The sequence below is a fragment of the Hydra viridissima genome, unplaced genomic scaffold (genome assembly GCF_058129835.1).
Source record: "Hydra viridissima isolate aposymbiotic clone 2 unplaced genomic scaffold, HvirCarnegie_v1 scaffold_7, whole genome shotgun sequence".
NCBI lineage: Eukaryota > Metazoa > Cnidaria > Hydrozoa > Anthoathecata > Hydridae > Hydra > Hydra viridissima.
This window is the reverse complement of record NW_028324306.1, coordinates 10,685,766-10,701,087: the sequence shown is the minus strand read 5'-3', so window position 1 is coordinate 10,701,087 and position 15,322 is coordinate 10,685,766. Positions and strand designations below refer to the sequence as shown.

Below are 15,322 nucleotides of genomic sequence, written 5' to 3'. Positions count from 1 at the left end.
GTGAAAAATGTGAACTTATAAGTTTTTGGAATTACTTTTATAATCAAACAAGTTCAAATACCAAGAACTAATTTTTTTGAAAAAAAAAACGGCGATAAATAATTTATTCAAAGAGTAAATTTGTTTTGGGGGAAAAAAAAGATTTCTTCGTTAAAGTTGTAACTTAACTGTTAATTCAGATCTCATTAACGAATCCACTCCACATAACTTAATACGAAGCGCTGATTTGTTAAAACACGAAACAAATTAGTAAAACGCAGGTTTTGTGCTAATTAAACCATTTTACTATTTAAATATAAATAATTGCTTGTGCAAACTTTCATTAACTTATTTGATCATCTTCCACGTGTTTTAATTTTGCATGGCATTAGCAATTCCATCTGCGCCTTTTTTCGACCAGATATAAGGAAGTCGTTTTACATAAATTTCATTTTCTATTGCACAGCTTAAAATGTTCCCATGGGGAGAAAAAATCTCACGTGAGTATTTTAGAGCTCATTCGGTATTTTCGATAACCGTAAAAAAAGGAAAAAAAAGAAAAAAAAAAAAAAAAAAAACAAAAACTTAATAACTTTTCTTGTATGTGTTCGCAAATAAATATGTGATTTTTTACACACGCAGCAAAATGTTGCAGCGATCGTTCCATAGTAGAAGATGATTATTATGCGATGTGCCGATCAAAACAAAGGCGAAATCGAACAACTTTTAGTAAACAACAGCTCATGGAGTTAGAGATGACCTTTCAAAAGAAGCACTACCCGGATATTAACACAAGAGAAGCCCTGGCAGAACAGATTGGCATAACAGAAGCACGAATACAGGTATAAACGTTAGTGTTCCTGTGTTTTTTTTTTTCTCTAAAAAAAAATCGCTTATTTAGTAGTAAAACGAAACTTCGTGTTGACAGGTATGGTTCCAAAACAGACGTGCTAAATGGCGGAAACTGTCGACTACAAAGCAAAGACAACTGCAGAGAGATGCATTAACTAACAATCACTATTCTTCGCTTGATACGTGGTTAGAGGAACTCAAATCTCGAAAACATGAGTTATCTAAGGAACGTAATCGGTCAGTTGAGCGAGAATCGCCGTCGATTGAAGATATCTTTAAAAAAGATTTATATAAAGAAAAAAAAATCAAAATTGATATTGAAGAAAAAAGCGTTGAAATCAGAAAAAAATCATCTCCATTTGCTTCAAGACAAGGATCTTCTGAATTTGAGCGAGTTCGTTACCTCCACCACCAATTCCCATATATGTACCATTCTTCGTCACCAACATACCCGTATCATTTTGCATGCCCATGTAAAAGATGCCATGCTAATCCATGCTATCCTTTAATAAAAAAACCATTGTACGCAAAAAAAGAATCTAGTTTCTTGGAGTGTTTTGATGAGCACAGCCGAAGGGATGTCCAAGTGGGTTATAAATATCCGGAGGATGAACATAAAAATATTAACTTTAAAGAATCAGAAATAAAAAAAGAAGAAAAATTTTTAGCATCGAGATGGTAAGGAGCTAAAAACTTAACATTTTAGATTTTTAATTCATAAAACTTTACTGAATGTTTTTAAAAATAATTTACCACGAAATAAGGCAAAATATTTTTATGAAATATTGTAACATTGAAAATAAAAATAAATAAAATAAAACAAAAAAAAAAAAAAGAAAGTATTTTGATATTTTTCATTAAAGTACTTTACTAAAGTCTTTTTTCGACAGTTTTTGTTCGTCTTTTATAAACGAGTTCATGTTTTCCGTCTCTGTGCGCAGCAAATCGTGCAGCGATGAATAAGAAGTCACTCAGTCTGTATGAACAACAACAACAACATATATATATATATATATATATATATATATATATATATATATATATATATATATATATATATATATATATATATATATATATATATAGCATAGCAATCGATAAATATATAGTATTTAAAAACATAGTTGACAGTTGATAAAAAAACAACATTAAAATATTTAAAATTGATTTAATCTAAATGGAAGCCAAAAGCAAAACAAAAAACTAAATATAAACCAGGCTTTCCAATTGCGAGAGAAAAATTTTTTAAGTTAACTTAGATCTTTAAGGTAATGTTGATTCTATGGTGGAGTATGAAAAATCGAGTTCAATTATAAAATAACTATAAAAAAGCTTTGCTACTTGTCAATTAAACAAATTAGCAAGAAAAAAGTAAACCATAAATAAAAGAAGCTTTATCTAACTTATTTCCCAAATCTATTTTCTATGTTCAATTCATTTTATTTTTTTTATATATTTTGTAATAGCATATGTATATGTAGTATAAAGTGTATATACCGCATATTATGGTAGTATTTCATTTTTATTCCAAAAAAAATTTAAATTCTGCCCACTCCCTTCATCCCCGAGATTATTTAATCACTGCATACTTAAAAAAAAAAAAAGAAAGAAAAAAATCTGAAAAGTTTGATAATTAGAAATTATTTACTCTCAACAAAATTTGTAAAGATGTTTTTAAACTGAAAAATGCGACTTCTAAACAATTCTTTCGTTCTATTTTTCTTTTTTTTTTAAAAATTTATACCTGTTTATGTATTTATAGACATTTCCTTGTATGGCATTTGCCTGGAGAAGCGGAACAAGCCTAATAGTAATTAATGACAAATTACTTTAACAGCAAGACTTCATTTTTTTCACAGCAACTAATCTTTTCTTTCATCATAACGCATAGTGGACTGTCTATTACCAAAAATAATAAGGTTATTACATTTTGATAAAAGTCAGTCCACGCTCACCTCAAAGCTTTGAAATAAACCATTTTACTAGATATACAAAATAATAATTCGTCAAGTTATCAGACCTTCTTTCAGCTCTTCGACAAATAGTTCTGGCCATATGAAGAGAAGCACTGCTTTTACCTCCTGACTGAATTAGTAATAAACTACTAAATTTACTATTCAATCTTAAGCATATTTAGGTTTAAACACATAAAAAAACAAAATTAGGACATTAAATTTTTAGATTTATTAATAAAAAAAAAAAAAAAAAAAAATAGTGCTAAAACAAAAATGGTACCGGGAGTATAAAATTCCTTAAAGGTGGCAATTGCTTATCGTATTCATCTATCCACGCCTCAAGTTGGTCAATACTTGTTGAATCAAAGTTCAACATATCTGAAAAAAAAAAAAAAATTGATTGACAAATCAAATAATAGTAGATTAAATCTCCTGAAGCATTAAAAGTACACCACCTCTGTTAACAGAAACTTGACTTTCAAGTGGAGATGCAATGTTAGAGTTAATATCTTGAAGCCTACACTGTATCTAAATAAAATATAAGATTATACATAATATAATAAAAACTTTAGTTAACACAAAGTTATCACAAAAATTTAAAAACAAAAACCTCTTCCAATTGTTGTACAACATTCGAATGACCATTCTCAAGACAAAACTCTCTTGCTAAACTAATAAAAAAATTACATACATACATACATACATACATACATACATACATACATACATACATACATGCATGCATGCATACATACATGCATACATAAATAGACATGTAATGTGTGTGTGTGTGTGCGCGCGCATGTACATTTATAATCACGAAATAAAGACTTATAGATTTAAAAATAATTAAAATTTATAAATTGAGGAAACCCAATAGATGAGGTTAGTTCATCAGTACAACCCATTGCTTCAAATACTCGATCATCTTTTGATTTTCTTTCACCACCAAATAATGAGGACGTGCCTAAAAAATATACAAGATTTTATTCATGAAATCTTGTTTAAAAAGAATCTCTGGCTTTTACTTATCGAGTATTTATCGACAGTTCCTATGATACAATTATGTAATTATGATTTAATTACCTGATTTTTATAATTTTCTACTACTATTATAAAAATCCGATAATTAAATCCGTGAATATTGTACAAAAAAATTTAGTACAACAAAAAAAATAACCTTTGTCTCCAGTTCTTGTATATATTTTAAAAGATCTAAAAATTTGTTTCAAATTTAATATACAGCATCGGTAAAAAAAAAAAAAAAGCGCCAAATAAACTTCCCAACAACTTACTCAGTAGAACAACCTCTATTTAAATGAAGTGATACTAACTGCAACATACACTTTGAATGAGCAAACCTCAAATGACATGCCATTACTAAATTCATTATAGGGTTATAGAATGTAAAGAAATACTTCTTTGTATTCAAAATTACAAAGCACAAGACAACATACCCTAAAAGAAAAATACAATTAACAAAAGTAAAAATAAAAAGCATCATCTAAAAGTATCATACATGCTCAACAGTGCAAATATTTCTACACTGAGAATTTAAAAAATTAGGTTGAAAGTCTCATAATTGAAAAAAAAAAAAGAAAGAATAACGGAGAAACTAGTTCATCATTATTTTGAGGCGCAAACCAAACAACTAGCATATCTAATAAACTTCAGTTTGATCATAAATATCAAATTCACATATCTTGTTAATTTGTTATAACGTTTTGTTTAAAAAAAATTTCTTGACAAATTAAAAAAATAACAACATATCTCATCAGTACCATGTCAAAGTATATTATAAAAACTATTTTAAACCACTTTTTCCCTGTCTCAAAAGAATTAGTAAAAGTTTGAACAAAAAGAGACCTCTAAATAGTTAGTAAACATTCATAACCTTTGCTACCAAAAAGCTGCGAAACTTTAAAAAACAACATTAATATATATGCTACAACTACATTTTTTTTTGTTGAAATTTCTGAGCATTACAAATAAGTCACAAGAGTTTGAATGAGTAAAAAAACCTCCAGGTTGTCGAGTGCTTACAAAAAATACTATCACTTGTCTGCTTTCAAATCTTCTGTCAAGACCAAATCTGGTAACAAAGTATGAAAAATGGCTATTTTATCTTTTAATTGTTGACAAAGTTGCAGAGCAGTATTAATCCAAACAATAAGGTCTTTTAGCCATGGAACTGAACAAACAATCTATTAAAAGAATCAAACAATCTATTAAAAGAATATAAAACATCTAAATACATTTTTTGATAAATATCTACATAGTGAGGATTAGTAATTCTTCCCGGGAAAAATTTTATTCCAACTTCCCGGAATCCCGGGATTTTGATTTAAAGATTAATTAAAAAAGAAGTTTTTAAATCTCTGGTGGATTTCAGTTTAGAAAACCTAATGTTGTCTGATGATGAACTTACAGTAATTAAAAATTTAGCAAAAAGTCTGCAACTTATTATCTTAGGTTCTAAAATGATTTGCAGAAGGGAAGCAACTTTATCAACAGCTGACGACACATTAAAGTTTATAGTTAAATAACTTGATGTTCAAGATTGCTACCTGGGAAAAGATCTTAAAAATGCTTTAATTGAAAGAATATGTCAAAGAAGAAAAAAAGATCTTGTTGGTTAACTAAGATTTTTAGAAAATCCACAATCTTTAAAAAGTGATATCTATGATGACTTATTTAGCATACCATCTAAAGCAGTTATGATAAATTTAGCGATTGAAATAGCTGGTCGACTTTTTCCCATAATTGAAAATATAGCAAAAGAAGAAGATAGCGATAGAAAACTTAACAAAAGTATTATTAATATAAATCAGTTATCTAAAAAATTTGTAAAAAAAAAGATGTTTTTGAAGTCAAGTGCAATAAATCAACTATGCGTCAAGAATTCAATCTGTTTGAAGCTACTAATAAAAAATCGCATAACTTAGATATGCTTTATAATGCGCTTTAACAATTCGTCCTCTCAGTGTAGAGGCTGAAAGGGTGTTTAGTTCAACTGGATTTTTTTTTACCAACTTTAGAACTAGATTGACAGACAGCCATTAATTATACCAGGCTGCATTATTTTTTTTAATAGTTTATCACTACTTAATTCTAAAACAATTGGACTAAATTGTTGAACTTTTTTCAGGAACTCATAAAAGAAAGTTTTTTTGGTTTCTTAATAAACACCACCTAATTCATCATATAAACAGCTTATATATAAACCAAAAGAAATTAACAATTGCATAAAATTAAGTGCATTTATCTAAATACTTGATTTAGTTCAATATTCCTTATGAAAAATCTTTCTTTAGATTTGAATTTGATTATAATTACTAGATTCATAATGCAAGTACAAAAAAAAAAAATAATAAAATACGAAAATAAAAAAAAATTTAACCTCTGCTTTATTGGCAACTTCATACCATTTACTATGACTCTCACTAACAATAACACAAATATAAAGTATAAAAAGCAATAAGAACAAAACAAAAGCACAAACACAAAGTATAGCTATTAAAATGGAATAAAAGTAAAAAATAAAAAAGAAATAAAAGCATACAACTGATGGCCGATACTTGATTGATCTGGAATTATTCCTTTCTAAAATTAAAAATCTTTTAATAAACAATACTAAAATACTTTATTTAAGAATTTATTAAATGAGCACTGCATCAACAACATAAGAATATGAAATATAATTATATAATAAGAAGATAAGAAGCCTATAAAAAATGTACAAGTACACATTTTTTAATGGTTTTATAATGAATAAAAAAAACAAATTAAATTCTGCAAAAAACATTTTACTTGGTGTGGTGCACTAGTTAGTGAGTTCAGAACATATACAGAGAGAACAACTTTATCACAATTGACATTAAAAAAAACTATCAGCTCTTCAGGTACTGGAGGGTTAAAAACACGCTAAAAGCATAAATTATGCAAATCATAAACTATGTTAATCATAAATTATGCTAATCCAACTACAGTCAACTACCTGTAATCATAAATTTGCATGAAAAAGAACAAAGTTTACCTGCTGACTGGAATTAAAAAGTTCTGACAAAATTAATTTTTCTGGAACCAACATACATGTTTTTGCTCTGTTCATACATCCCATTAAAGTATTCATTAACTGTAACAAAAAGTAATAAACTTAACAAATATGAACACGAATTAATGGACATCACAAACTCACAAATAAAAAACATAAATGAATGATATAAAGCTCATAAAACTAAAACAATAAAAAAAAGTATTATCTAAAAATAAATCAAAAATAAAAGCAAATGATAACTTAGTGTGAAAAATTCAGCTTAATGAAATTTTTAAACAAATATTTTACTGATACCTCTTCAACTTGCTCGCCTGAAGTGAATTTACCACAGCATTCTCGTTCTAAAATTTCATCTAAGGCCATTTGAAGATGATTGTGTGTTTCTTGTAGCTAATAAACATTATCAAAAATGTTAAATGTGTTTTAAAAAAAGTTCATAAAAGTCAAAAAATTAATTTATTAAGTGAAATGTGAGTGGAAAGGACACAAGAGATGATGTCAGATGATGTGAAATAATAAATATTTTGAATTAAAAATATAACTTTGTTTTCAAGTTATAATTAGTACAGAAAAAATTACCTGCTGCAATTTCCAAGGACATTGCTCAAATATAAATGTTCCAATGCCAGCATTACCAAATTTTGGGAATTTAAATTTCAATTCCTGTAACAATTTCCATAAAACACACATTTTAAAATTTCCATAAATCATACATTTTAAAATTGATATTGCCATAAAACATGCATTTTAAAATTAATATTAAAAAAAAAAAAAATCTGCTGCTGCTTGCAGTCTTACAGGTACAACTAGAAAATAAAAAATTATACAAACTAAAAAGAGAAATTGTAAAAAATTGTATTTGTTAAAGATTTTTTTTCTCCCTCAACAGAAGAAAAAATAAGCTAAATTTTTAAGTAGAATTACATTTTTCCATTTATTTTTCTCACATTTCATTGGAAGAAATTATATAGACACCATTTTTTCCATATAAAACAAATAATTTAGAACATTAATTTAAAAACAATAACTTTATAACAGTAGCTTTAAAGAGAACACTTACTGCTTTTATAACATATTCTCCTGCTACATTTATCGAACCTTTCACCAACTCTGAGCTATTAGATACAAATCATTATGCTCAGCATCTTCATTTTTCTAACATGACTTATTTATCATGTTGATCTTTTATTTAACTCTGATTGGATATTTTAAATGAGTTTTTTTAGGATAAATAAAATAGAGCATACTTTTCTAACAGGAGAACTAAATTGCTCCCTTTACTTGCATCTGTTAATGACATACCTAAATTAAAAAAAAAAAAAGCAATTTAATTTAAAATGTTTCAATTGTTTTTATGTTTGCAAGAAAAAATTTTTTGCTTAAAAAAATTTTAGACAATTGTAAGAGTTCTTTAACTTTAAGAACACTTCACACTTTGCCTTTCGCACTTCACACTTCGCACTAAATTTACTAATATTAGTACTGACAATATTAGATCATCTTACCATGAGGAATTTTGAATCTGCTTAAACAACTCTAAAAAGATGTACTATATAATTATGATGCTAACTAAAGCATTAAATTATAAGCAAAAAAAAAAATCATGACAAAAAAAAACAAAAAAACAACACTGAAACTGTTAAAAATGCATTATTGCAATTTAAATATTAGTGAAATTTCTAAAGTATTAGTTATGGATTGCATAAAGTTTCAACTAAATCATGGACATTTAAGGACATGGAGACTTAGAACTTATATTAGATTTCCTAAATGTTATGCCATGGTAATGGAATTAAATTATTAAATCTTGAAATCAACTTATAAAATTCTCCTAAAATTTTTTAAATTTCTGCTCATTTATGAATAGAATTGGCATCCACAAGTAAACTTACTTGAATAATTTCTTTTAGTTGTGTGAGTACTGAAGAAACCTCATCTGTTAACAACCAGTTGAACTCTAATCTCTAAAGTAAATTAAAATCTTTTAAATTTCTAAATAATTAAAAGTGCAGTGGTAATAAAAATGTGAAAATGTACATTTCAAGCTTAAACATCAATCTAGATAATGCCTTGTCAACTCCAGGACCATGATATCCTTAATGTTACTTTTAATAAAATCAGTATCACCATTTCAAAAACAATATTTTAAAAAATATTTATGAAATTTAAGAATTCTGAATTTTTCTGGTGATAGTAAAAGAGAAACATTACAATATTGTACATTTGTAAGCCTATTACAATAGTATACATAATTGAGGATGCAACTTCAGTTTAAAATTTAAAGTTTAACTTTTAAATTTACTGTAAACTTCAAGTTGCACTAAGAATGCAACTTGAAGTTTACAGTAAATTGGTGATTTTTTGGTGATTTTTGTAAAAACTTTTAAATTTTTTAGGAAGTTAATGTTACAAGTTTTTTTTTTTTTTTTTAAGTTAATTTGAAAATAAAATAGACTAGAAATTATTTTTTTGAACTGATGTTTAACTACATCTTTTCTTGCTAGTAAAAAAAGATTTAACTGCATCACCAAATTTCAAGTTTTAATGATTTTTACTTCATTTTTATGATACTTTCCTTCTTTCACAGGTGCTTAGTCTTAGAATTGTGTGAACTGAATCCAAAACTTAAGTAAACTGATTACAAGCTCTAAATATATATGATGAATAATTTAAAACCCTTACACATAAAAAAAAAAATTAATTAGAGTTGTTTGGAACTTTACTTAAAGCGAGGATTTACTGAGAAACTAGTTGCTGCTAGAAACAAATTTATAAACTTTAAATTTGAACAACCATTTAAAACAGGTTCTAATATTTTTCTCACATAAATACTGATAAGTATACTTGTAAATAAATAAAAAATTGTAAAAAAAAAAAGAATATTTAACATAATAAAACTAAGAGAAAAAATAAATAAACTTACCAAAACATTATTTCCTTTCAATGACATAATTATTATTTTTATTATTTACAAAATAACAATCTTGTTTATTTACTTAACTGAAATCAGTAAAATCAAATTAAAAGAAAAAATCTAAAATTAAAAAAAAATTAGCTAGATAAGAAAACAAATTTAAATTATTTTTGTTTTCATTAAAAACTATTTTAAAAATGGAGCATATTTTTTACAGTTTAATCAATTTTTAGAAACTATTTTAAAAACAGAGCATATTTTTTACAGTTCAATCAGTTCTTCAACAGTACTTAAAATTCATAGCTGTTAAACAGAAAAAAATTTCAACAATAAAAAGATCAAGGAGTAAACTACTAAAATTTAAGAACTTTATATTTTAATATTTACTGTTAAGGACCATAGTAAAAAAAGTCTAAAACAAAGGAGATTTATTCCACTCAAGCTGTTTATACTTTTTTCAATTTAAACTAGAGTTATGACATATACTTATTTTGTTATGACTTGTTATAACTTTTATTTTGTTATGATAACTCAAAAAGTATAAAAATCCTTTGTTGCTGAGTATTTCAAATATTTTGCAAAATATGTGAAATATTACATATGAACATATCAAAATACCTTGAAAAATAACACATACATATTACAAAATTAAGGTTAATATTGTTTTTTAAAATGGTACCATTTAAGATACAATTAGGGTAATTGGAGCTAAACCAATCCCGCCTTGACATTTGACTGCCACCTTCCTCTAACTACATCTCCTTTAATGATAAAATTTTTTTTTTGTTCTATTATAAACTAGATAAAAATTTACTGATAGATTTCAAATTTCACCAAAATATCTCTTTTCGTTTAAGATTTATAACCATGAAAAGCTTAAAATTACCTCGAGAAATAACTTTAAATGGTTTTAATTTTTAAACAAAAAAATTTTTTTTGATGTTATTTGAAATCTGTTGATGAATTTTGATCTGGTTTAATATACAAAAAAAAAAAAAAAAAAAAAATTGAAAAAGGTTTTTAGGAACCATGCCCAAGGGGAGGGCTATTAGGGGTTGAGTAGGGTTTGCTACATTCACTTATTACCATTAAAAAAAAAAATTCTGGTCTTTATGGTTAGATTATTATAGATATTTTACATTTCAAAATCATACTAAATGTTTGTTCATAGGAGGTTTAACATTTTACTTTTTACAAACTACATTCCTGCAAATAGAAAGCTAGTTTAAAAGTGTTTGTATTTGTAAGCAACAACAGCGTTTTTTAGTGCCTCTACAGTACCTACTCAAATTATTAGACTCAAAAAAAAAATTCAAGATTTTGTTACTTTTTAGGATTTTCTTTGTTAGGTAGGGGTTATTGCTGTTTACTTTTTCTTATTTATATGTAATATAACATCCTGTCATTCATTTTTTGTTTTAGATTAGAAACATTTATGAAATATATATACTTTTAAACAATATTTTCGACTTTATAAAAGGTATGGTAAATTTTAATAATATAAAATTAAAAACATTCAGTTGTTTTTATCTTTCATAACTCAAATTATATGTCTTTATATGCTCAAATTATATGTCTAAATTATTGTAGACTGTCTTAAAAACTCAAGTAATGAAATTTCAGTTGTTTTTAAGAGTTTTTTTTAAAGTGTCCCTGTCATATAACAACTTATTAAATGTTGCTGTGGTTTTAGGATTAATAATGGGTAAAGCTAGTGATGTTTCCCCACGTAAATTAGCTAAAGTAGCTGTTCTTCTGCAAGAAACAAATCACAGTCAAAGAAATATTGCCAAAATTGTCAAAGTTTCACAAGCTACAGTTAGAAGAATAAATTCTAAACTCAAAATGGGGGTCAAATTTGAAGCACAGCGAACAGACTGCTGTGGACGAAAAAGAATAACAAGTGCTAGAGATGATAGAAAGATCAAAAAAGTTATTGAGCAAAATTGTAAGATGCCAGCAATAAAACTGAAAAGCGTTTTGAAGGACCAAGGAATCAACATTTCACTTTTATCTTTAAGAAGGCAAAGTTACGAGTTAGGATTCAAGTGCAGAAAGCCACTGAAGAAACCAAAACTTACCACTGCGATGATTAAAAAACGTCTTACTTGGGCTAAAAAACACTCTTCTTTTTCTCAGGATGACTGGAAGAAGGTAGATTTCCCATTTATTCTCTCCTGAAACTTAAACAAATAATATTTTATTATTACAAGTTTTCAAAAGACGCTTTTGCATTAACATCTTACCCCAATTGATTTTACTAATACTTTAAATATTATTAAACATCAATAATTATTGCTATATTCAGGTTGTATTCAGCGATGAATCTACCTTTCAAACTTTAAAAGACAAAGCCACATTTGTCTGCTGCAGACCACAAGAACAACATAAGCCAGAATGTATCGTAAACACGGTAAAGCACCCAGCATCTATAATGGTTTGGTCATGCATATCAAGCAGGGGTACCGTTCAACTTTACATTATATAAGGGACAATGAAGCAAGATCAGTACAAGACTGTCCTACAGACCACCCTGATTCCACAGATACGAGAGTGGTTTCCTAGTGGTGAAAAAATAGTTTTTATGCAAGATGGTGCTCCATGCCATACTGCAAAATCCATAAAGACATTTCTTGCTAATGAGAGTATCAAACTTCTTGATTGACCTGGCAATTCTCCAGATATGAATCCTATTGAAAATCTGTGGGAGCTTGTAAAACGCAAAATCAGTGCAGAAATAATAATGAGTAAACAGAAGCTTACAAAACAACTGATTGATGTATGGGTTCGAGATCCATAAGTTAAAGCATTGACCTCAAAGTGCATAAATAGTATGCCCAGCCGTGTCAAAGCTCTTATAGAGTCAAAAGGACTCACCACCAAGTATTAAGTTTATTAATATGCTTTGTATGTAATAATATATAGATTATATAACAAAAAAATTAAGTTGCGATTGCTTGTATTGCATTTTAGACACAGAAAAAAGACAAAAAGCTAAAAATTGAGTTTGTGCCTAATAATATGAGTAGATACTGTATATAGTTTGGGCTGTGCTCTCCAAAACTGATTGAAATCCTGATGAATTGATTCAATAGCTTGTTTGGTCCAGTAACCTAAACCTATAGAATATAAGAAGTACAAATGAAATGCAAGTTTATTTAATAAATATTCGTCATAATTTATGCAAATTTTACGATTCAACTGTTGAAATAGAGAATCTAATTATTAATATTATAAAGTATTTTTTATCAAATTTAAAAGTTACTTATTATACCAAGGACTCCACCTTTCATGTCAATGAATTCGATAATATGTTGCTCAACTATGTGTACCTTCAAAGGAATTGTAGCCCTTTGATTTCTATACCTTGTAGAGAACTCTTCTAAATCATTGACACATGTGGAGCCTAATGATTTTCAAAAACAATCATGAAATATTTTTTCAAAATCTCTAAGTATCTTAATGCATTTGGTAGCGGAAACTCCAAGACTAGAGTCTTGAAAAAACAATTCAAAGCTGTCTATGTTTTTAAGCAACTTATTGCAATCATTGTCTTACAAGCGATGCTGCCCTTGGTATAACACTCTGCAGATGTTTATCTTAGATAGTTTAATAAACTATAACTCACATTCCTTTTTTTCAAATAAATTTTCTCAATCTCTTTTAAAATTTTGTCAACAACACCTAGCAGTAAATGTAGCCAGGAGTATTTACAAGTTCTAGTATTTTTTTGTTTTTCTCACCTGTTGATAAAGGGGATTAACAACATTTGTGTATTTTTTTGCTTTTTTTAAATTTGTACCATCGGCTATCCATTGGTCATAAAATCTACACAAAAATTCTAAAGTATAATGATCAGCTTTTTGAAAGTTAAGAGATGACGTTATGCAATACGGACAAGGGTGCTTTGATGTTGCAGTTTGTTTTCCAACCATTTGAAGCAAAACCTTTTAGATATTCAGATACTGTGCAATCTTAGGATGAAATGTTCAACTTATCCAAACCGCAAATTATAGTACTTTTTTTTTAATGAAGGCAAAATGGCCAATATAATAGTTTTGTGAACATTGAATCTTTAAGATCTTTGCATGCATATAGGTCACACTTGCTCAGTTTCTCTGGAATTTTATTATTTATTAACTTTGGTTTTAGGGTTATTGACAGGGTAATTTTAAAGAACCTCTGCCCTCTATCTCCACCAAATTTGATATCAACATCATTTGTTTCTTGAATTCTGTGATGAATTACCATTGCTTCAAGCTCTTCAATGTCATTGTAATACACAATAGGAGTATCTTTTTCTACCAACTATACATATAGTTTACTTACCTTTTTTGCTTTCATTTAATTCTAATAGCAATAGGAGTTTATCACCATTAAATAATTTTTCAAACATTTTGTTGTTCTCAATCTGTTTAATATTGAAACCAGATTCCACACTTTTCTGTCCTGCCTCACTTTCAGAAATTGTGCAACTTCAATCATGTTGTGATTACTTAGAAACTATAATGGTTACATAACCGCCTGTAAATTTCAATGTTAAACATTTTTAAATACTTTAAAAAAAAATTGATAAATCTACCACAAACATTTCTGAAAATCTAAATACATGGGCATGGACATAATTTTGTGGGGTTTGAAACGATCAACCAATTTCCCCCTAGGGTGTGGTTCCTAAAAACCCTTTTCAATTTTTGTTGTTGTATATTAAACCAGATCAAAATTCATCAACAGATTTCAAATAACATCAAAAAAATATTTTTTGCAACTCATCCTCATTCGACACCAGTATCAACATACTAGAAATTTGAGTATGCCCCATGCCTCTTAGTTACCTATCTTGAACAACAAAATTCCTGGGCACTCCCCTAAAATACGTGATTTTTCTCCAGGCCCCCACTAAAAAAAGTTGTCTTTTACATTTTTTGAATGAGGAAATGTTTTTTGATGATAATCAAAAAAAATTTGGATGTGTTGCAAGGTCTTACAGCATGTTCCTATGCAATGAGAATATACTAAAGTCTCAGCCCCTTCAATAGATTTTTTGGGAAGCATGTTTATTAAAAATGTTATTTTGAACTTTGCTAGAAATATTAATCATTTTTAAAGCTTTCACAATAACACTTATCTCAATGGTTATACAAATAGCTCTAGCTAAAATCAGATTCTACTCAAATTTTGTATTTTAAAATTAATTATATAAAAATATTTTCAAATTATACATTGAGTAACAATTAGATTTGGAGGTGTAGATCAGATCTATTGTTGAGAAATTCAATAGTGATTCTTCATGAAGAGAAATATATGACAGTAACTTACTAGTATATTGGTACAGGTAATAAAAAATCTTTTTTATTACCTGTACCAATATACTAGTAAGTTACTTTTATAGATCCTTCATTATATCTGAAATCCCTAAAGGTTATTCTAGACATTTCATCTTCCTCCTAAAGCCTCGTAATATTCTTTAAACTTTGATTGAGCCTTAGGTTTTGCAAAAATGATTTTTTATACTTTATGTGAAAATATTTGAATATCTAGATTATTATTCAGAAATTATTATTA

The 15,322-nt window shown here is 27.4% G+C and overlaps 3 protein-coding genes across 5 annotated transcripts; 1 reads left to right on the top strand and 2 right to left on the bottom strand.

Moving 5' to 3' along the window:
- Positions 1-339: 339 nt before the first annotated feature.
- Positions 340-1,513, top strand: LOC145184658 (uncharacterized). The gene is made up of 3 exons (XM_080060396.2): positions 340-479; positions 622-821; positions 908-1,513. The coding sequence occupies exons 1-3, from the start codon at positions 452-454 to the stop codon at positions 1,511-1,513; spliced, it is 834 nt and encodes a 277-aa protein (XP_079916522.2). The 5' UTR covers positions 340-451.
- Positions 1,514-1,661: 148 nt separating this feature from the next.
- Positions 1,662-4,457, bottom strand: LOC145184662 (corrinoid adenosyltransferase MMAB-like). 3 transcript variants are annotated; one of them, XM_090092489.1, is made up of 9 exons: positions 4,082-4,457; positions 3,967-4,001; positions 3,660-3,753; positions 3,397-3,457; positions 3,242-3,314; positions 3,067-3,164; positions 2,852-2,916; positions 2,576-2,635; positions 1,662-1,807 (listed from the first exon to the last, which is right to left on the bottom strand). In XM_090092489.1, the coding sequence occupies exons 1-9, from the start codon at positions 4,288-4,290 to the stop codon at positions 1,702-1,704; spliced, it is 801 nt and encodes a 266-aa protein (XP_089948615.1). In that variant the 5' UTR covers positions 4,291-4,457; the 3' UTR covers positions 1,662-1,701. The 3 variants fall into 3 exon arrangements, with proteins under 3 accessions (XP_089948615.1, XP_089948614.1, XP_089948616.1); XM_090092488.1 differs by lacking the exon at positions 2,576-2,635 and having other exon boundaries at positions 4,082-4,334; XM_090092490.1 differs by lacking the exons at positions 2,576-2,635; positions 2,852-2,916 and having other exon boundaries at positions 4,082-4,321.
- Positions 4,458-4,604: 147 nt separating this feature from the next.
- LOC145184656 (protein rogdi homolog) lies at positions 4,605-9,883 on the bottom strand. The gene is made up of 12 exons (XM_090092484.1): positions 9,767-9,883; positions 8,736-8,807; positions 8,349-8,379; positions 8,091-8,145; positions 7,904-7,958; positions 7,423-7,506; positions 7,138-7,233; positions 6,823-6,921; positions 6,597-6,710; positions 6,349-6,389; positions 6,187-6,229; positions 4,605-4,990 (listed from the first exon to the last, which is right to left on the bottom strand). Exons 1-12 carry the CDS (start codon positions 9,791-9,793, stop codon positions 4,841-4,843), a joined length of 867 nt encoding a protein of 288 aa, XP_089948610.1. The 5' UTR covers positions 9,794-9,883; the 3' UTR covers positions 4,605-4,840.
- Positions 9,884-15,322: the final 5,439 nt, after the last annotated feature.